The sequence below is a fragment of the Myotis yumanensis genome, unplaced genomic scaffold, assembly GCF_028538775.1.
Source record: "Myotis yumanensis isolate MYYU_CA2020_CCGP unplaced genomic scaffold, mMyoYum1.0.hap1 SCAF_12, whole genome shotgun sequence".
In the NCBI taxonomy this organism is placed as follows: Eukaryota; Metazoa; Chordata; class Mammalia; order Chiroptera; family Vespertilionidae; genus Myotis; species Myotis yumanensis.
The window spans coordinates 56268628-56292090 of record NW_027223763.1 but is presented as its reverse complement, the minus strand read 5'-3'; the positions used below and the strand labels follow the sequence as shown (position 1 = coordinate 56292090).

General features: G+C 40.1%; 1 protein-coding gene across 1 annotated transcript in view; it reads left to right on the top strand.

Annotated features, from left to right (window-relative positions):
* FREM1 (FRAS1 related extracellular matrix 1) overlaps positions 1 to 23463 on the top strand; it is a 123727-nt gene that overhangs the window by 79458 nt on the left and 20806 nt on the right. The window contains exons 25-28 of the mRNA XM_070431700.1: positions 5577 to 5778; positions 6803 to 6947; positions 16801 to 16930; positions 19544 to 19616. Coding sequence (XP_070287801.1) covers positions 5577 to 5778; positions 6803 to 6947; positions 16801 to 16930; positions 19544 to 19616 — 550 coding nt within the window. The remainder of the gene's footprint in view (positions 1 to 5576; positions 5779 to 6802; positions 6948 to 16800; positions 16931 to 19543; positions 19617 to 23463) is intronic.

Sequence of the window (23463 nt, the reverse complement as noted above, 5' to 3'; positions counted from 1 at the left end):
TATATATATATATAGAGAGAGAGAGAGAGAGAGAGAGAGAGAGAGAGAGAGATATTTATTTTCAGGAATTGGCTCCACAATTGCAGGGTCTGACATGTCCAAAATCTGCAGGGCAGGCCAGCAGGATGGACATCCAGCAGGAGCTGATGATTCCTTGAGTGCAAAGGCAGTCCTGGAGGCAGACTTTCTTCCGCTTCAAGGGACTTCAGTCTTTTCTCTTAAGGCCTTCAGCTGATTGGATGAGGCCCATCCACTTTCTAGAGGGTAATTCGCCTTATTCAAAGTCTACTGATATGAATGTAATCACATCTAAACAATATCTCCACAGCAACATCTTGACAGGTGTTTGAACAAACAACTGGGCATCATTGCTCATCTCTGTTGACACATAATATTAACTCACTGTCTCTGTCTAAGAGGGGATCTGAATAAAAAGGTGAAGAGTCATGATGACATACAGTGGGTGCTCTTCTCCTCCTCTCCCTTCTCCTCCTCCTCCTCTTCTTCTTCCTCCTCCTCTAAAAAGAACCATTGTGGTATTAAGTCATTATGTTTTGGAGTCATTTCTTACACAGCCATATATAACTGGTACATCTGCCCCATGAAAGCCTACCGTTCCTTTATCCTTCCTAAGTCCCAGCTACTTTCAGGGATTATTATTTTTTTCACAAAACCTCCTCTGAATATTCCAGGTCAAGCACTTTCACCTATTTTTGTGCAGAACCTTTCAATACATGACTTCTTAAAACAGTAATTATGTGACTTGTTTTATATTTTTAAATTTCTTTATATGTATTAACCATATCTTGCCATGTAACCTTTTATAAAGATAGCTTTCTCTTTAAAAGCAACAACAATAATGTCCTATACTCCAATATTTTAAAATGCTTCGATTTATTCGGAGGCAGAAGACTTGCTTTTGAAGAATCTAGAATTTTAATAAGACTAAAATACCTTTTAGCATACGTATGACCAAAGACACAACAGGCAACCACATGACCAGGGTTCAGATACTAACATTTTTAAGAAACAAATGATCCCAATAGATATTCATTCCTCTTGTAACACTTTTGTTTTCAAGGAAAACATAACATTTTATAAAATCCACCTACACGCAGATGTTTATCAACTTTAAGAAATTCTTACTTGGCAAGAAGCATTTTGATTTTCTCTCTCCTGACATTGACCACCCAACCTAACAGCCATCAAAGCTGTAATACCTTCTCCATTCCAAAGGCCCTGAAAATTAAGGTTCCCCACCTTCTACCCAACTGCACAGCAGAGTTCGCCATCCATACTTTTCAGAAGAGGAGAATGACTGTAACTTTTAAAAATGTGTGTTGCTTTTCAATTTACAAAATAATTGTTTATTGTAAAGAATTCATAAACTGCCCGGCCGGCGTGACTCAGTGGTTGAGTGTTGTGCTATGAACCAGGAGGTCACAGTTCAATTCTGGGTCAGGGCACGCGCTCAGGTTGCGGGCTCGATCCCCAGTGGGGGGTAGTGGTGGTGCCGGAGGCAGCCAATCAATGATTTTCTCTCATTATTGATGTTTCTATCTCTCACTCTCCCTTCCTTTCTGAAATCAATAAAAATCTATTTAAAAAAAAAAGAATTTATAAACTATAGAAAAGGACAAGAAAAAAATATCCTTCACAATCATACCATTCAAAAATAACTATTGTTGGTGACTTCCATTCTTCTGTGCAATAAAAATGGCATGATATTCTATGTATTATTATGTATATTGTCTGTTTCCACTCTTCATTATATTATGAAAAAATTTTTATATCATTAAATCTCCCTTGAAAACATGATTTTTAAAGGCTGCATAGCATTCAGTCTCAGGTAGAGATGGTTTATAAATCCCATGTTGGACTTCTATCTTTTCTGGAATGTTAGTAAACATCCATATATATGCATTTTGTGAACATGTCTATTTCTGCAGGATATACTTAAAAAAGTGAAATTTTTAGATCAAAGTATGTGCACATTTCAGTGTACATACATGCCAAATTTCTATTCAGAAAATTTTCACTAATTTGCACTCTTATCAGCAAAATATAGAATGCCTGTTCTTACAAATATTAGTCAACATGATTTATTTCCAAAAATTTTAAAAGTATACTTGACATACAATATTTAATTAGTTTTATGTTTACAACATAGCGATTTGACATTTATATATTTTACTAAGTGATCACCATGAAATGTCTAGTAACTATTTGTCACTGTACCAACTTATTATAATATTGGCTATATTCCCTTTGCATGCATTTCATTCCTATGAATTTATTTAGTTCATAACTAGAGGTTTATACCTCTCTATTCCCTTCACCTTTTTTGCCCATCCTCCACTGCCCTCCCCTCTGGCAACCATAAGTTTGTTCTCTGCATCTATGAGTTTATTTCTCTTTTGTTTTGTTTATTCATTTATCTTATTTTTTAGGTTCTACATATGAGTGAAGTCTTTTTGTCTTTTTTCCATCTATATTATTTTACTTATCATAATACCTTCTGGATTCATCTGTGTTGTCACAAATGGCAAAATTTTATTTTAATATGTTTTTATTGATTTCAGAGAGAGGAAGGGAGAAGGAGAGAGGGACAGAAACATCAATGATGAGAGAGAATGATTGATTAGCTGCCTCCTGCTTGCCCCCTACTGGGGATGGTGCCCACAACCCAGGCATGTGTCCTGACCGGGAATCCAGCCATGACCTCCTGGTTCATAAGTTGAGGCTCAACTACCGAGCCACACTGGCCTGACAAGATTTTTTTTTTTAGTAACTGAGTTATGTTTGATATATACCAATCTTCTTTATTTATTGATCTATCAGTGGACAACTAGGTTGCTTCCATATTTTGATTATTGTAAATAGTGCTGTATTGAACATGAGGGTGTATATATCTTTTCAAATTAGTGTTTCTGTTTTCTTCACTAAATATCCAGAAGTGAAATTGCTGTGTCATATGGTATTTCTATTTTCGGTTTTTTTGAGGAATCTCTGTACTGTTTTCCATAGTGGCTGTGTCAGTTGGGTTCTCTTTTCTCAACATTCTCCCCAACACTTTTTGTTTGCTGTCTTTTTCATAATAGCTATTCTGACAGGTGTGAGGTGATCAATAGCTCATTGTGGTTTTGATTTGCATTTCCCTGATGCTTGCTGATGTTGAGCATCTTTTCATGAGTCTGTTGGCCAGCTGTATGTCTTTTTTGGACAAATATCTATCTAGATCCTCTGCCCATTTTTTAATCAGCTTGGTTTGTGTGTGTGTTTTTATGTTGTGCTGTATAAGTATTTTATATATTTTAGATACTAACCCCTTATTAGATATATCATTTGTGAATATCTTCCCCCATTCAGTGGATTGTCTTTTTGTTTTGTTGATGGTTTCTTTTGCTGTGAAAAAAAATTTTAGTTTGATGTAGTCCCATTTGTTTATTTTTACTTTTGTTGCACTTGCCTGAGGAGACATATCTAAAAGGAATTTGCCAAGAGTGATGTTAAAGATTTTGTTGCCTGTGTTTTCTTCCAGTTTGATGGTTTGAAGTCTTATATTTAAGTTTTTAATCCTTTTTGAGTCTATTTTTATATGGGGAAAGAAAGTGACCTAGTTTCTTTTTTTTCTGCATATAGTTGTCCAGTTTTCCCAAAAGCATTTATTAAAGAGACTGTGTATTCCCCAGTGTATATTCTTGCCTCCTTGGTTGTAAATTATTTGACTATATCAACATGGGTTTATTTCTGGGCTCTCTCAATTCTGTTCCACTGACCTGTGTGTCTGTTTCTGTGCCAGTACCTTACTATTTTGATAACTATAGCATTGTAGTATAGTTTGAAATTAGGGAGCATAAAACCTCCAACTTTGTTCTTTCTCAAAATTGCTTCAGCTATTCAGGGTCTTTAATGATTTCATATAAAGTTTAGGATGGTTTGTTCTAGTTCTGTGAAAAAAGTGGCATTTTTGCTAGGAATTGTATTGAGTCTGTATATTGCTTTGTGTAGTATGAATAGTATGGATTTTTAATGATATTAATTCTTCCAATTCATGAGCACAGTATATCCTTCCATTTATTTGTGTTATATTCAGCTCCTTATGATTATTTTTGTTAATCAACAAGGACCTTGTCAACCTGAGAGGAAAAAGTATTTGGTTGTTACAAAATTCCATATAGAAATACACAAAGGAGGAGTGGTGCGTTTTCGCCACCCCAAGACAAATGTACACATTTGTGCAAATGCTCCCACAGTTTTGCCTATGTCTGTATGAATATATATATGTGTTTTATTTGAACAAAAATGGTGTTATAGTTGTCTTCTATTCTGCAAAAAAAACAATAGGTGGGTTTTTAAATCAGTTAACACTAAGTTGTAGAAATGATCAGTTCTTCCTACCTCTTTTTCTTTTCAATATCATATATATATGTATGTATATATACACATATACATATATATATACACACACACATATGTGTGTATATATACATCCATAATAATGAAAGCATAATATGCTAATTAGACCAGACATCCTTCTGGACGACCTTCCGGATGAGGCTGGGGCTGCCAGGGAAGCCCGGGTCCCGGGTACCAGCAGCCGGAGGGAAGGAAGGCCTACTCTTACACGAATTTTGTGCATCGGGCCTCTAGTATATATATATATATATATATATATATATATATATATATATATATGCTTATCATTGACACTTATTCTCACTTTGCTATGATGAACTAAGATTTGTAGTGGTATTATTTTGGGGTAAGTGAAGTTAAGAACTGAGTGATTAGGGGTAAAGGGAATGAAGGTAGTGTTCTTGTACTTGTTTTCTGATATCGGTGGTGAATTGTGCTAATCCATCTAAACCTGCTCCATCCCTAACATACAACTGTTATTTGCAAGATGGACCAAGCTCCCTGCCACACCTGAATGAGGCCCTTTGTAGTGTTTGAACCTCTATGCCTCTTTGCCCAGGCACCGTCTTCACAAATTGAGTTCACCTGTTCTCATCATCCATGAAACAGATACACAGATGCCTATGCATAATTACCTCTCATCATTTTCTTAGTGAGGGATTTCTCTTTTTATTGAACATTTTTGCCCTTTGAACAAAGGCATGACAAAAATATTCAATGCATTTGTAAACCCTTATAACTTTGTTTCTGTAAATAACCAAACACTGGGAAAATGGGGGAATTTTTTTTTTAGAGCTAACTTTAAGTTTGCGGTACAATTCACTCTTAATATATCCATTGAACAAATATTCCCTGAGCTCCTGTTATGGTCAGGCACTGTGCCAGGTGTAAGGAATAGATGGGGGAGCTTATATCCTAATGGGGGAGTGGGACAGGTAAATAAAGCTGGTCAAGGTTTACAGTGGAAAGTCCACCTCTGTCCCAGGCTCTATGAGATTTGCTGAGGGTATTGTGAACAAGACAGTCTTTAGCAGAAATTAACAAAAGAAGAGGAAAGGGATCCGAATGAGGTTCAGGAACATTTGTCATCGTTAACCATTAAGACCCCGTGTGGGAGGAGAAGCCTTTGTATAAACTTGTAATGATTGACAATTTAGGTGGACCAGTTGGACAGAACAGCCCCCCACATCACACACTTGCATTCCGCCTCTCAAGTGGGACTCCTGAAAAGTGGCTGTTACGGGATTTACATCACTTCCCGTGTGTTGAAGGCGTCGGACCCCGACACTGAGGACGATCAGATTATCTTTAAGATTTTACGAGGCCCCCAACATGGACACCTGGAGAACACAACAACAGGTACTGTCTCCCTTCATCTTGTTCTTGCTCATTGTAAAATACCCAGTGCCTGGCAGTGCTAGGAAGTAATTTAACTAAGCGCAGGCCCATTTGGTAAACACTCCCCAGGCCTTACTGATAGATGCAGTTTATACATCAATATTGGTACAAAAGAGAGTTTGAAGCTGAGCCTTTCCAAGTTCATCTTAAGTGGGAGAACCAAATACTGACATGTTGTTTCCTTATATACTGTTGTTGTTTACTTTACAAAAAAAAAACAACTAGATTGTAATATAGTCAGAGGAACACTCAGTGTCAGAGCCAAATTCATATTTGTGAGTTTTTTCTAAAATAAATTCTAAATGATATCAGTTTACTTTTTTTAATTCTGGGGTTTTTGGTATGGTGGTTTATCTGCATTGCATATTACTTCTGCTTTATGAAGACAGTGATCAAAATAAATCACTCAGGAAGATGGCAAGAATTACATATTTTATTACTGTCTCTTCCTAGACTTCCTCTATTTTTATATTTTCTTTAAGGCACAATATTTCTGAGACAAAGTAAACTTTAGAAACCCATTTAAGTTCATTGCATATGAGTTTTAAGATAGTCACGACAATGTCAATACAGTGGGGCCTTGACTTACGAGTGTCCCGACTAATGAGTTTTTCGAGATACAAGCCGTCTCTTGGTCAATTTTTTGCTTTGAGTTGCGAGCTAACATTCGGGTTACGAGCCAGCTTCAGATACCCCACCGCTAGTTGGCGCAGCGAACGTCACAGTGAATGCCACAACATCAGCCAGCATCACATGTCTCACTCGTTCACTTTAATGATTTGACATACGAGTAATTTGAGTTACGAGCTCCGTCACGGAACGAATTAAACTCGTAAGTCAAGGCCCCACTGTATCTTTAAATAATATACTTCAGAGATTTTGAATGTCAGTATTTAAAATAAAATAGCCATACAATTTTATCAGCTCTTATTTGCTATTTTGTTTGCTCACCCACTAAAGTCATTTATCTCTCTTTTTTTTGTAGGTGAATTTATCCGTGAGAAATTTAGCCAAAAGGACTTAAACAGTAAGACCATTCTCTACGTCATAAGCCCGTCTTTGGAATTTAATTCAGATACCATGGAATTTCAAATCATGGACCCCACAGGGAACTCTGCCACTCCGCACATGTAAATTCTTTTGCTTATTCAGTAGTCCTGCATATAGTGTCCAGCACGTATCTGATTAGGAAAGTGAAATGTTGTTTTGAAGCAGAATCTAAGGGAATAAATTCATAGACCATTTCACAAGCTCATGGAGTATATTTTGGAGGGAGATGATTCTTTCTATTACTGCTCAATAATGGGAAAACCAGTAGTTTACAGAGTATTGAAACATTAGAAAGTTAAGGTGGATAGCGCTGGGTCATTCCAGTTATTCAGGTAAATGCATTCACTTTCGCATGCAGACAGGTTTCTGTCTTGACAATTCACGGGCATCCGGGACCGAGCTTGCAGGCTCATGTACACATCGTGCAGCAAGAGGTCACTCTAGGACCATGTTAGCACCGAGAGTCTGAAACATCTAGAGCGGGAGGCATGAGGCAGACAGGAGGGGTTGGCAAAAACAGCTCTTCGCTTCCAGAAAATCAAACAAAAAAAAGGGATGGCTTGAGACTGCCTTTACCAATTAACGAACCTATCCTAGGTAAGATGAAGACAGTGTAAAAAGGAAAAGAGACATGCAGGTATTAAGTGGCACTTAGAAGTTATATAATATGTCTAACCCTCAGAATAACAAGAGTAAGAAATCCTCAAAATTAACAAGATTAACAGGCCGCAGTAATTTCACTCACTGGGTCCCTCTTCTAGACTCTTCTTGGAGGTAGACCTTGAATAATTTACCAGTTTATCGGATGGCTGTGGAAGATGTATTACAGTCCAGTTCTTGTGGTGCTGTATTTTCTTTCTTTATAAATTTGATACCCTTCTCCCGTCACCACAAAGAATAGTGACTATTAACCAGATCCTAGTAAAATGACACATTGTAAGTGAGTATAGCCTCTTTATAGGATTTTTTATGGTAGTATATGGACAAAGGAAGAAAAAATGGAGAAATTCATCTCTGTTCTCTTCATTCTTGCTTTTTCTTTCTGATCCTGATTGTAGTTCCAACATGTACCAGCAGAGGTCTCTGTAGTCACGGTTAGAAAAACCGTCATCGTTCTCTTAACAGAACACATTCCCAGGGTTCACCTCCATTGCCCTGATAAAGTATAGTATCTGGGTGCACAGTATTAGAAACTGGTAAGTGGATATGAACAAGGACGGCCTCACTACCACCCATTAAACTCCTCTTGCCTAGGAGAAATGATTCCTCAGGATTTCCTTTCTAGAAAATGTACTAACTACTTGCAATTTTAATCAAACATCTTGTAACTCAAGCCTAATCGGTTTGGCTCAGTGGATAGAGCGTTGGCCTGTGGACTGAAAGGTCCCAGGTTCGATTCTGGGCAAGGGCATGTACCTTGGTTGCGGGCACATCCCCAGTAGGAGGTGTGCAGGAGGCTGCTGATTGATGTTTCTATCTCATCGATGTTTCTGACTCTATCCCTCTCCCTTCCTCTCTGTAAAAAAATCAATGTAACATACTAAAAAAATCTTGTAACTCAAGAAAATGTTTTTGAAAATCCTGTTCCCAAAACATTAATACATTGACTTCACTTGTGTTTAGTAGATCAAATAAGAAATATTAGAATACTGGTCAGACTTGCTACTGGCCTCATGCTGACTACTGGGCTTCCATGTGTGAACACAGCAGAGCTGATAGGAGATTTCTCCCCCCACACCTCCAGCAATAGATTGATGTTGCTTCACTTACTTACATGCCCTTTTTATTCTTCATTGTTACAAAGAAATTGCTTTTGAAGATGATTTATGTTTTTAAATAATCCTCAGATTTATAGGAGAATCCTGGAAGAAATTATAACCTTAATTGAGGCTATTTTAAATAGACTCCTGCTTGTGTTGGATATTAATGTTCATATAGCTATGGTGACGATGTTTCTAATTCAGCTTGAAGTGAGTAGAACCAATGGAACAAAATGATGCCTACCAAGGACTAATCCAAAAATGATTTAAATTTGATTTTAATGTATATTATTTTCTTTAGAATGAGCAGAGGGAGGTAGAAATTACTCAGCATTTATGTCCATAATTTTTGAGTGGCATCATTGTCTCTAGCCTCATTTATTAGATGTTTTTAGAACAGGGAGCACATTTTTCCAGTAAGGAACAATCTTATCAGTAGTAGGTTGTCTTTCCAAGACAGCCAGCAAGAACCTAGTTATGCGTACAATATAAACCACAGGCATTTGCAATATAGTTGTTTTCTGCTCTGTTTCATCGCCATAGCTCTTTATTCAATCATCACAACCACCTATGTGTTAGGTGCCATGATAATACAGAATTTACAAGAGAAGAAACTGAAGCACAAAAATAGGAGGTGAGTTTTTCCAAGCTTGTACAGCTAATTAGTGAAGAAGCTAGGATTCAGGCCCAGGAAGTATGGCTCTAGAGTCTATGATTTTTCTCACTACATGAAAGAACTTGCCCATTCTTATCGAGGCGTGCTAACAGGCCTAAGGGGAGGGAGCTGCAGACATATCTCCCTTCCTTCTCTGCAGTCATTGGCCTACCCAGCCAGCAAGAAAGGGGAATACTTACTCTTCAAGGACCTTACGTTTCAGTTGTTGTGTGTTTTTTGTTTGTTTGTTTTTAATGTAAGGCCTGGCAGGTGTGGCTCAGTGGTTGAGCATTGACCCAGGAACCAAGAGGTCACCAGTTTGATTCCCGGGCAGGCCACATGTGGGCTCGATCCCCAGTAGGGGTTGTATAGTTGTTCAATGATCAGTGGCCAGCTAAAGCCCCACCTCTCTCGCTCCTCCTCTCTTTCTAAAAACTCAGCAAAAAAAAAAAGAACATTTTAAAAATGTAAGTGATAGCTATTAATATTAGCGTGCACTCCATGTCTAACACACCAGGAATTAGTATAGATAATAAATAATAAACCACTGGACTTAGAACCAAAGAATAGGGTTTGGGCTTTCACTCTGCCATTGACTTAGGTGGTTGTTCAAGCCTTAGTTATCTCATCTGTCAAATGGGGGCAATACCAAAATGTGTTTAAAGAAACAAATGAGGTAAAACATATGAAAGCATCTTGTATATTTAGCATCCTTAGCAAGTTTAACTGTGGTAGTGATTACTATTGTTGTTCATTCATGTGGGTGTAAAGATTGACCGTTTGAAGAAGTATCCCAGAGACATTGGGTGGCCAGCTAAAGCCCACCGCTAACTAGAAATTAATGCTGGGGTGATTCACAAAGCGAACAGTTAATATGCTCCTTAATCAATAGGCTAAATGCTGTAGTGCTTTGTGTTCTTCTCTGGCTTAGACAGTATGAGTACATTAATATTCTGCCTATTCGAAGGAGTGAAGACGTTCTGTAATAAAGCTAAAGGGACTGGTGGGTGCGCTCTTGAGCAGAAGGGAAGCTCTTTTACAAAATGAGAAGGACCTATGTTAAGAGGGAAGGTCCCAGAATCTTGATTTGCTAGTAAGTTTTTGCTCTTGCAGCATTTCCATGGAATACCAGCCCTGAATAGTCAATGGCTGCTCCATTAACAAAGGTATTAGGAAAGCTGATTCGAATCAGCTAAATGAATCAAGTTATTACGAGGTAGCTAGATTGTGTGCGTCATATCCCAGAATCATAGAGAAGCTTGCATGGATTGGGGATATCTCAGAGAGAGATACAGTATGCAGCACATCTGAACTTGATTTGACTACAGAACTACTTCTCCCTCCCTTTAGCACTCTTGTCCCCCTCAATAGCTCATGGAACAAGTTGTTCATGGAGTACATGTGGGAGGCATTTTATCATGAATAGAAATTACTGTGTAACACTGAAATCCATGGAGATTTGCATAAAGATTTAGACTTGGCTGAATGCCTGAATTTCAGGTACTGTGCTAGGCACTTTCACATATGTTGCCTGATTTAATTTACAAAGCACAGTCCTCTGAGGGCGAGAGGGACATCAGGCTCAAAGCATTTAAGTAATTGGCCTGAAGTCACGTAAGTGGATGAGTAGCAGAGCCGAAAGAGGACCCTGCCCTCCTGACCGCAAAGTGCATGCTGCTCTTATTCCCCTTGGTGGCCAAGCGCCAGTCTGTTCCCCTGTCCAACTTGAACCTCAATGTGCTCTTCAGAATTCTCCAACTAAACTACACAGGACCCACATCATTCATCCCAAACTCCTCTGCAGACCACAGAATGGAGCCGACTTTTGACCAGTTCCTTCATACGCCTTCTATGTTGACCTCTTCCTCAAGGGCACCGATAAAAAGTGAACTTCGCAAGAAGCGCTGACCCACACGGAGCTTCTTTATCGCTCAGAGGCTGTTTCCCCAGCTGCTCCGTGATCCCAAGCACCTGATTCCTCTCCTTCCTCTGGCTGCCCTCACTCTAGCTGGTCTAGTCTTCACTCCTGGCCTTAAAAGAGAAGGCACGAAAGAAATGAAACAGAAAAGGACAGTCCAATAGGTGAGCCCTGCAGTGGTTTGCCGGCTTTTATGAAACACCTTATAGGGGAGGAGGTTGAAACAATTGGCCAGGTAAAGCTTTCATGTTCCCTGCACGCCAGAAGTTAACGTATTTATTTCCAGATTCGATCTGGGAAAGCACAGAGGGTGGAAAGGGAAATAGCACTTATTAAGCACCCACTGTGTACAGGTGCTTTCCACCTATTAGCACATTTAAATTTTCATCATTTGACGTGAGTAAAATTCTCCTCATTGTAAAGATAATGAAAGCTGAGACCCAGGGAGACGGAGTGACTGACCGTAATCGCACACTAAGTGGTTGCAGGATGTGTCTGACTCCGAAGCACTTGTCTGGGTCTCACTGTGCTGCCTCCTGGCTAAACACTGTTTCTGCATTATCATGAGAGAGAGACAAAAAGGAAAACACAGGTGTTCGTAGCATTGCATTACGGATCTTAATAGCATCCTCTTTGAATTGATAAATCTTAGATTGACTACTTGGAAAAATATTTTTTATCATCTTAAGTCATATGCTACTTGATTATAGATGAAGACTTAGTTATAAGAATAATTTAATCACAATTTTAGCTTCTGTAAAACCTTTCACTGAGAGGCTCAGAATACTTACTGGGTACTCATTAAGGTTCATTCGACTCCTTTGAAGCACAGACTCATGATTATGACACTTAGGGAGGTGAGGAAACTGAGGCATAGATTGGCTGCGTACTCTTTTTTACACACTCTTGTTAACCTAGATTAATGTCCCAAATCCCAAACTGGAGTTGGAATCACAAGTGTTTCTTTAAGTTTATTGTTCCTACATATTAATGAATCAGGTAGCCACAGAATAAAATGTCAGGAAGTATATATTTTTGACTTTAATCTCAACACTGTTGACATTTGGAGCCAGGTACTTCTTTGTTACGGGATGGGGGTGGGTGTTCTGTGCGTTGCGGGATGTTTAGCCGCATCCCAGGCCTCTACCCACGAAATGCAGTATTACCCTCCTCCGTGTGACAATCTTAGCTCTCTCTCAACATTGCCAAATGTCGAGAACCATGCAGGCACTTAGACAAGAGCATACATGTGCGTTAAGAAATCAGGATGCTGGTAGAATGCTTTTTTATCAATGCCATCTTTCTCTCTAATAAAGTCCAATAATAGCCACAGAACCCAGAATAAGTCGGAGCTAGAAAGAACATAGAAGGCTCATCCTAGCCTAGTTGTGTTTTTCTTTTTTTCAAATTGTTTATAATCTGATGTTAATAGAGATGTGGGGCGGTGGGGAGGTTTGGTGTCAACTGAGCTTAAGAAACAGTGGACTAAAGGAGATTCATTTAACAAATATTTATTGAACACTTACTATATCCTATGCACTCGACAAAGGACTTGGAAATACATCAGTGAGCAAGGCCCCTTTTTACTTGGAGCATACATACTAGTAGTATCTAAGTAAATTAAATAGTATTTTAAAATGTATGTGATACATACTTTGGAAAAGGAAAGAGTTGGTTGGGATATGGGGAATCACAGATGCTGGACTTTGGGGATGCATTGTGATTTTAAATTGAATATTTAAGTAGCTTTTCTTGTACCTGACTTAATGTCAGTGAGTGACAGAGGGGCCAGAAGCCTCATGGCTTACTAGTATATTCCAGTTTAATTCCTACTACTTCATCCTGTGTCTCCCATTCACAACAGTGGTTTGGGGAACCAAAATTTAGTTTTCACATCAAATCAATATTTCTATTTTGATGAGTGCACCCATGTCACTTAGCTAAGTGTCCCTCCACTGGGGATGACTCCCCCTAAGGGACATTTGGAAATGTCTGGAAAGAGTTTTGGTTGTCGTGACTGAAGGGAAGTGGGTGCCACCGCATTTGGTGGGTCGAGGCAGGGATGCTGCTAAATATCTTAGTACCCAGGACAGCCCCCCACAGCAAAGAATGATCACGTTCCAAATGTCGATGGTGTCAAGATTGAGAAACCCTGGCCCAGGGGCTACAGGAGTTCTCACCCCCTGCTACATGCCTTGAAACGGTTTCCATGTGGGATTTGCAAACCTGTATCCAGAAATTTCATTTCTTGCCTTAGAATGAGCTTTACTCACTGGTAATAGGGGAAGGAGGGATCGTTAAAAGGGGCAGGTTTGAAACAACCCTTGTCTCCATGACACCCACACGTCCAGAGCGTTCCCAGTCTCTCTCCTGGGCTCCTGCGTCTGGTTATCACGATGTCGAGCACACATCTGGGTGGCGTCCAGCAGGGGGAATTCCCGCGTGGTTGACTACACCTCTTACTTTTCTTCCAGGTGTTTGTGTAGAGTTTAAGCAACCACAGTCTCAGCATAGAAAGATCTTCTCAGATAAAGTCCTGCACAAACCAAAAAGCATTCTAAATGTGTGTTGCACACATCCCGGAGGTATACAAGTGCTTCACAATTTAAATATTTTTTTCTGGAAAATATATAGCCTGGCTTAACCTGTATGTCTTTTCAATAGATCTTTATTATTTGTAGTGAGTCATTTCAAAGAAATAAAACGGAATATTATGTAACAACAACCTGAACCGCTAAGCCAGCAGTTCTCAACCTGGGGTCGTGACCCCTTTGGGGGTCGAACTACCCTTTCACAGGGGTTGCCTAAGACCATCGGAAAACACATATATAATTACATGTTGTTTTTGTGATTAATCACTATGCTTTAATTATGTTGAATTTGTAACAATGAAATCGGGGGTCACCACAACATGAGGAACTGTATTAAAGGGTCGAGGCATTAGGAAGGTTGAGAACCACTGATCTAAGCATTCTCTGGTGCATCCGGGAAATGCAGGCACGTCCCAGATGCCAAGACCATTTTTGCTTTGAAGCTGAGCAGCACGCTGCCTCGTCCCTTTATTGATGTAGTCCAGCCATCAAGCTGCATTTAGCATCAGGCCTGGAGGTCCTCTGGATCTGCACAGTAACACTGATGAATTTCCGCTTGTCCTGGTGAGCGTCAGCAATGGCTAAATCCTCAGGAGACTGGACAGGACAACGCATCTGAACCTTGCTGAGTCTTAGCTGAAATGCATCTGTATTTATCTATTGCACATGTTCCCATTGCTTTTCTGTCTTTCCTGTTTCATGCTTTTGTTCTTTCCCCCAATCTCTCTGCTGGTTCCTGTAGGAATTCTTTGCAACATGTTATTTAGAACAGTAACAGAATTAATTAGAAGACGAAGAATAGAATGTTATTTCTATTGGCATTTATAATGTCCTTGTTGCTTGTTATCTTATACTTTTTTTTTTTTTAAAAAAAAAGCATAGTCATTTATTTCTTTATTTCTTGATCTGTTTCATGCCAGATTTGAATTCAGGTGCATTAAAGACCCATGAGGTTTCCAATATGATTTAAAGTAAGGATCCTATTTTTATGTTAAAATTGTATGAAGTCCAGCATGCCAGTGACACTACATTTCTACTGATAAATGAACATCAATGCTCATAGAAATTCAAGAACCTCCGCAATCACTCCAGGCTCCCACATCTGTCCTACTGGTCCATGGTCACTGAAGTAGGAGGCAATGCCAGTGCGTTTATTTTGCTAGTGAACTTAATATAGAGGATATGACTGTGACACATGCTTGGTGCAAGGACATAAAGGGGTTATCAGAGGATAAACTTACTCTCTCATCGGAATGGTCCCCAGGAAAACCCGGAGAGCCCCGTGAGATCTGAGAACTCACACTCCATCCATATGGTGGCACTCAGAATTTCTACATCTGCAAGAAAAAAAAAATGATTAAAAAAATTTAAATCTAGAGGAAAGAGCCTGAAATCAATTGGAAGTTTGAAAATACAGTAAGGCAACCGCTGTGGGTTTTGTAAATGTAGAATGAAAGGGAAATGAATGCGACAAAAGCAGTGGGAGTGTGTTCAATGATCATAATGAAGATTGCCTGTATCTTGTAGATTGCTGAAGGTTACAGTGGGTGAAAAGTAACATGTTTGGAGAGACATGTTTGGGTGGAACATTTTAAGTTTTCTAACCTCACAAAGAGAAATATTTCACGATACAGATAAAATTGTCTTTTTCTGCGTGAGTTTAAGCACAAGAGTCATGAACTTCATTTGGGGAGAAAAATGGTAGAGGAGGAGGAGGAGAACATTGGCTTCAGACTTATGCTGGGAATTTCGTCTCTGCTATCTATTAGATTTGACACAGCTTTTTGTCTTTGAGCTGGTTATTCAATATCTCTTGCGCTCAGCTTTCTTTTCTGAAAAAGGAAAAGAAAAAAAAAAGGTTCTCTCCATTTGAGGATTAAAGAAGACAGTTTATATCAAATGGTGGGCTCACTGCATATATTCCAGGGAAAAGGCGACCCTCTGTTAGGTTTACTCTGTTGTTTAGCTGCGTCTGAGCTACATATTAGGATGGCCCTTTTAAATGCATAGATGTGGAAACAGATACTGCTTATAAAACACCTGCACATTCTAATTCTTAGGCACATCCTCAAAGATAACGTGCTATTTAACTGAACCCAAGTTCAGAAAAGGTCTGTGCCGGGAACAGTTCTTGGGGTACCGATGGGGAAGGCCAAAGATAAGAGAAAAGGTTCAAAAGTGAATGTCTCCTTGAACTCCACAACTGCTGGCTCCTCTCCCTTCAGAACACTCAAATTGGAGTTCCCCCCAGCCCCACCCCCACACTTTTCTTCCTTTCTTTTCTTTTCTCTTCTCTTCTCTTCTCTTCTCTTCTCTTCTCTTCTCTTCTCTTCTCTTCTCTTCTCTTCTCTTCTCTTCTCTTTCTTTCTTTCTTTCTTTCTTTCTTTCTTTCTTTCTTTCTTTCTTTCTTTCTTTCTTTCTTTCTTTCTTTTTTTGTCATTAATAACTGTGGGAACTCCACAGTCCCTTTTTTTTTAAACAATGACACTTTCCCGACTACAGGGAGATGCCATTTTAAAAAATATATATTTTATTGAGTTTTTTCAGAGAGGAAGGGAGAGGGATAGAGAGTTAGAAACATTGATGAGAGAGAACATTGATCAGCACACTCCCCACTGGGGATGTGCCCGCAACTAAGGTACATGCCCTTGATTGGAATCAAACCTGGGACCCTTTAGTCCGCAGGCCGACGCTCTATCCACTGAGCCAAACCGGTTAAATCCCAACAGTCTTTTAACCTTAATTTCTGCATTTGTAAAATAGAATTCTAATCATTTCACTATACCTCGTAGTGTTGGCAAGAGAGTGTTAAATGAGATGATGTTAGAAGTTTTTTGTGAACTAAAGTGCAGCAGTCAAGTGTAAGGATTTCTAGCATGGATTTAGGTTGAGGAACCACTTCCATCGCCAGATGTGCACCCAGGGGTCCGTCTCCTCCCCAGCAGAGGACCCCGATCGCCATGTGCATGCACTTCTAATGAGTTTCCCTTTTCTTTTTCTTGCGTGCAGCCTGGAACTGAAGTGGTCTCATATTGAGTGGTCACAGACTGAATATGAGGTCTGTGAGAACGTGGGCATGTTGCCCTTGGAAATTACCAGGAGGGGCTATTCCATGGACTCGGCCTTTGTGAGTGTAAAGGTAACAACTCTAAAATGTACACTGTCAAGCTAAAACATGGGTTGCTGGGTGATGCCTTTAATTGTTTTCTTAGAAAAAAAAAACTCAGAGTCACCAAGGAAATGTTAAATTGTGGAAGTGTCAACAATAGCCTGCTGGTTTTAGGTTCAGAATCTCCTTATCCCTCCCTTCTTTATCTGGCTTCATTAGCTCCTAATAGGATATGTTCAACCCATTTTTAGTTTTTAAATCTGGTTATTAAGTCCTAAAGTTTGTTTCACGAAGAGATATTTCCAACCTAGTGAACTTGGGCCACACCTGCCTTGGTAAGAAATGTTGTCGGCAAGACATTCTGTGAGCTTCCCAGAGCCAATGTCAGTCCCCAGATGGCTTTCTCTTAGTATGCACCAGGACCACTTGCTCCAGTCTCAGTGGGGAAGGAAAATCAGGGGACAAACCTATCTTAAGAGTCCCCAAGTCTTAAATGCAAAATTAAGAGAGCATATTTCATTATAGACGCCCTAGAATAGGGGGAATTTTCAGTAATCCCTTTGGAATTAGTCCTCTTGCTACTTCTTTCCATTGATGTGGACCTGGACACACAGCCTATGGCTCCTGGAATTGAAGGGGTTTTTTTAGGAGTTGCTCTCCCAATAGCACTGCAAGAGAATGAACGTATGAAAAGCATTTACATACTGATGACAGCAACCACCTTAACACTCCCCTCCTCCGTCTAATGAAAGGAACACTGGTATTACTAGTAGCTTCTGGGAAAAACGGCATCTCAGCTAAGTCTCAATTACAATCCCAAATTCAAATCAAAACCTTGTGCACCTAAATTCTGCCATCTCCAGACTCGGTATTTATCGTTCCCGTGGGCCTCGGTTCTTTGCCCCAGACCTGTGGGTGCTTTGTTGTTGGTAAAACATCAGACAGTGTGGTAGGCCCTGCCATTTTCCAGCAGATTGTTTATGGAAAAGGAAAGAGTCTGCCTGGCTGGTTTTCTCATCGTCCTCTGGTCCTCCGGAGAGAGCACCATATGCTCGAGTCTGGAGATTTGGGCCCCACTACCTCTCCCTTGCCAGGTAGAAAGAACATACATGGTGTGACATGGAACCTTGTGTCTACTTAAGTGAATGCACACCGTGAACCTGCCAGCTGAGCGCGCAGGCCTCCGTCAGACGGCCCCGGGTCCTTCAGGGATGACTCTACCCACGGCCCAGAGCCTGTGCTCACACCAGAGCTTATTGGCTACTTGACCAGGAGCCGGGAGAGAGGAAGCGCTTGACCTGGTTCTTTGCCCTGGTTTACATCATGCACCTTCACTGGACTGATTTCTCCAACCACTTTGCCTCAGATCATTCCTCTTCCCACGAAGGATTCTGTAAGCTCAGTGGTGGTAAATACTAGGTAATTGCACGTGCAAGAAGCATGCGGGGATATGCAACTCCCGGCATATGGTGGGTACAGGTGCACCATGGGCTGCCTTTCCACGGTGAAAGACTTCAGGAGGAGCCCTGGCATTGCAGGCACAGAGCAAATGGTGTTTGGGAGGTAATATCCTTCTTGAGCAAAATGTTCCCACTGCAGACCCATTGGCAGATGGTAGGGCCTTTGATTAGAGATGGAGCTAATGTCTGAGGTCATAGAAAGAAGAATGTTAGAGTTTTTAATCATGCATTTCATTCCTTGCTAACAAAGTGAAGAGACATATTAACCCACTTTCCTGACCACCTGAAACATCTAAAAAATGCAAAAGTAGCAGCTGCCTGTGCTTTCCACAGGGTTCTCACCGATGGCCTCTCCTTCAGCCAAGGGCACTGTTCTTATCATACATATTTAGGCTCCCTCCGAGGGAGGTGAAGGCCATGGCTTTAGCGCCCTGAAATCACCCTGGTTTTTAGCTGTAGGTATGAGGAACAGGAGATCAATCAATAGTCTCATTAAATTAGAGCAGTTTTTGCATTGTGTGTGTGTGTGTGTGTGTGTGTGTGTGTGTGTGTGTGTTTGTTTGCAACTTACTTGATAGAGCTTCTCAATTCAAGGTGTAGATTGCCTTTCTGGGGTTGCTCACCAGGTCTCTCATCCCCACAAAGCCCTCATTCATGTCTGTGAAGAGGGATGGTGTCGTTCAGACAGGAAAATGGAGCAGACTTGCTTTAATGCATCCAGTCTAAAGGCTCTCAGGGCCCTGGAGCTTGCAGGAGGCCTCAGAGCTGGCTGCACCATCAGCACCAGGTTGTCAGGGGCACCTGTATTTCTTCCCCTCTTCACTCCCTCTCCCTTTCCTCTGAGGCATTATTTTAGAGTAAGCCAGGGATAAAGGGAAGGTAATGAAATAAAATTATACTCGTAACAAAGAGAAAAGTATTGTTTAAAATCCATGATACTTTCTCCAATAACTGAATTATTTTTAAAGAAGCAAAAAAATATTTTTACTTCCATTGATACTAGTTTATAAAAACGTTAACTTTAGGGAAGATCCATGTAGCTTGGATCAAAAATGGTTTATTATAATAAAAAACACACATGTTATGTTAAAAATATTTTAAGAGTGAGTTTAGTCTAGACTAGAGGTTTCTCTATTACTGAATATTTATTTTTATTAAAAAAGGACATATTTTTCCTTTTTAGGTCAACCAAGTGTCAGCTATAGTTGGAAAAGATTTTACGATGACTCCATCTAAACTGATTCAGTTTGACCCAGGTACGTTTTGTGTCTACAGTTTGTTTCATGTTTTTGTAAGAAAGTCTAGAGATTTGGGAGAAGACAGAACATTATGCAACTTCAGCCAACTAGAAACTCCTCAGGGAACCGTATCACCCACTCCAAGAGAGATCAATTTGGACTTGAGGTTTTGCCCCTCACATTTTATTTTATTACAAGTGAATATGTATTTAAAATAAGATCATAACAGCCCTGGCTGGTGTGGCTCAGTTGGTTGGTCATCATCCTATACACCGAAAGGTCACTGGTTCAATTCCCAGTCAGGGCAGATGCGTTGGGTTGTAGGCTCCATCCATGATAGGGGGCGTGTAGGAGGCAGCAGATCTATGTTCTGCTCTCACATTGATATTCTCTCTCTCCCTTCCTCTCTCTCTCTCTAAAAATCAATTAAAATGTTTTTAAAAAACGAGATGGTGACAAATAGAGAATATAACATAACAAAGAAAATATCTAAATATCTAGAAAAAAAGGGGATGTCACTTTAAAAATAATTTAAAGCTGGGATAATTTAATTGTCTCATCTTTTTCTTTTTCCTTTTTAAAAAATTGCCTCTTATTTTGATGGAAAATTTCAAAACGTTATATTCCTGTGGATTCCTAAAGGTCATTTCTAAATTATTTCTATTGGAATAGGTTGATAGGAGGACATTCCAAAGGAAATTATTATTTAATTAGATAGCACATTTTTAGCATCCAATCTGTGAAAAAATTTTGTTAGGTGCAAAAGGGGATACAAAAATATGCTGCCTGCTCTCCAGGATGTTCTGTCATGTGGGAAATACAGACATGAAAACAACTCACCCACAGTGCATTGGGACCCAAAGGATGAGTCATTGTTCTGGCTAAAGAAAATCCTGGAATATTTCCCAGAATTCTGAGCAGGTGGAATAAGAAGAAGGGGACTTTCAGTTGAAAGGCAGACAGACACACTTTGGGGGAACTGTGTCTTAAGCACTCAAGCGGGAGCCATGCATTCTCTCCCTGGCGTCCGTAGGTGGGGCAGGCAGCACTCACTCACTGCTCTGCGTGGTTCTCTCTCCTCCCCTTTGCTCTGGATCAGCTGTGCAGGGGCCAATGGCAAAGGCCTGGAGAAGCAGCCAGAACTTAGGGCTTTGTGGTCTCCTGCAGAGGAGGTGGTGTGTGCTCAGAGAACACACCGCAAGTCCAAACTCTTGCTGTTGTCTGCCACTGACACATGAATGTCTACGGCAAAGGCAAAATGAAATGGCTGAAAAAATACCATCAACACTCCGAAACTGATGACTTTAATGTCATCAGACAAGAAACGCTTTTCTGCAGCTCATTACTGCAGGAAGCATGATGTTGGACCACTCTATGCGTTTGCTGGGACTGCCCTAATGGAGAATCACAAACCGGGTAGCTTAAAAATGGAAATCGATTTTCTCCCAGGTCTGAAGGCCAGAAGTTCAAGGTCAAAGTTTTGGCAGGTTGATTCCTTCTGAGGGCTGTGAGAGATAACCTGTTCCATGACTCTCTTCCATGTTCTAGTGGTTTGTAGAATCGTTGTCATGTCCTGGTTTCAGCTGTCTTCATGTCCATATTGGCATCTTCCTCGTATGGGTGTCTCTGCTCAAATCTCCCCCTTTTTTATAAGACCTTTTTATTTTCAAATCAGGTCACATTCGGAGGTACTGGGAATTAGGACTTCAATATATGGATTTTGGAGTGACAAAATTCAACCTATCACAATGAGCCTTAAGTTTACATGGCAACAGCCCAGATACTGGGGTTGGCCTCCCACCTGTGATATCTAAGTTTCTGACTTGCAAAAGTTTGTCCCGTAGGCTGACCACACTTGGTTGGAAGAGCTGTTCCCATCATGTATTTGACGTTTACCTTCAGGTTGCTGCAGGCTCTCGTGTTTTGTCAACCCTCAGGTGAAAGGGTGTGGAGCGTCCGCAGTATGCCCTTTTTGTACTTCATGTTAAGGCAGTCCCAACACGTCCACTTCTTGAGAGCCGAGAGTCTTTGTCATATGTCGTCTTTATTACTTGAGCTCAGTTTGTCACGAGATTATAAGTGTCTTTGGCTCACAGTAGATTTGAGCAGCCACCAGGGGCTCTGTTTGGAACTAGAATGTATCACACTAGAGGACTCTCTGAAAGCTTCTTGCAGATTCTACAGGATAAGATAAATGCCCGTTTGCCTAGAAGAGTTTATATGCTGTTTCTAGGGGCTCTAAATAGTCATGATTTTAGAGCTTATTTAGACTTGTTAAGAAATAAATAAACATATATTATAAATTAAAAAGAAACAATACTTGGTTGTTCATTGTTTAGGAACTTATTAGTCATAAACAGTTTCATAACTTAAAGGCTTACTTTAGAGAATTTCAAAACTGTGGTGCATTTATACCATGGAATACTATGTAGAGTAAAAGAGAAGGATCTCTTACCCTTTGAGACAGCATGCGAGGACCTGGAGAGTATTATGCTAAGCGAAATATGCCAGTCAGAGAAAGACAAGTATCATTTGATCTCACTTGTATGTGGAATCTAATGAACAAAATAGATCCAGAGACATAGAAGCATGGAATAGACTGTCGTATCTCAGAAGGAAGGTAGGGATGGGAGGTTGGGTGGGAAGAGGTCAACCAAAGAACTTGTAGGCATATAGCATAACCCATGGACACAGACAATAGTGTGGTGAAGGCCCGAGGTGGGTGGTGGGGGCAGGCTAGAAAGGGTCAATGGGAAAAAAAAGGGGACATATGCAATACTTTCAATAATCAAGATTTTTTTAAAAGACAAAGAAAATAAAGTTTCCCATGTCCACGGGTCCTGTAAATATTTATTTACTCCCACTTGTTAATTCTTGCCTCTTTTGGGTCTGATGTCTCCATCCTCACACCCAGCCCTTTGGCCCAAGCAATCTGTTCATGTCTTTAAAAACAGCAGTCTCCATGATTGGAGAAGAGACTGAGAGTGCAAAATCAAAGACAGTGGGCTATTATAAGGTTACAGAGTTCTTGGGAGGCAGCTGGAGAGAAACTGAGTGATTTTTCAAGGCTAGGGAGCTATACTCAAGTAAGCTTGCCTTGCAGCCATTGGACCAAACCAAAAAACAAATCCTGACTCCTGTGCATCCAGCTTTTGTGATTAATCTTGAGTCTAAGTATACATATTCATAATACAGGGATTGTTTTCCTCTAAAATACGTTCTTAATGGAGACTTCATCACTCCTCAGAGTCAAAATGTTTTCCAAAGGAACAGAGCTCTCATGTGGCATTCACTAAAAAAACGTGGAAAAAATGTCTTCCGATGGTGAAATCTACTTTGCAGGAAACTAGCCAGGAACGGTCCTGCTCTGTAAAGTGGAGTACGCCTGCATAAAATGACACCTTCCTCTCCTCCTCCACACCTTTTGTTTTATGGGAACCGGGGGCCAGTTCAAACCTTCTGAAATGGCTTATAATCTCCGTCATTTAACAAATGCTTTTCACCTTGAAAGTGGCAAAGGAAGGCAAAAGCAAAAACAAGAAAGTTCTTACTTCCAATCTCATTAACCTAAAAAAGTCAGTCCTGTGTGCACACCTGCTCGGCATAGAAACAAAGTGGAAATGCAGGCAAACAAATCAGAAGCACTTAAATGAAACTGGGAATAGTTTTTCTCTAACCATCTGGTTCTACTCCATAAAAAATGTTCTTAAAATAAGAGGACCTTCCATTAGGCCTGGAAATGTTTTTTTCTATTGGATTTTTATTTGAATAGTGCTTAGCTCTATGGGCTTTGAGAGTCCAAACAGTTCTCTGAATAGTAAAAATCTTGTATTCATGTTTTTTCTTCATTGTCCAGCCTCTCATT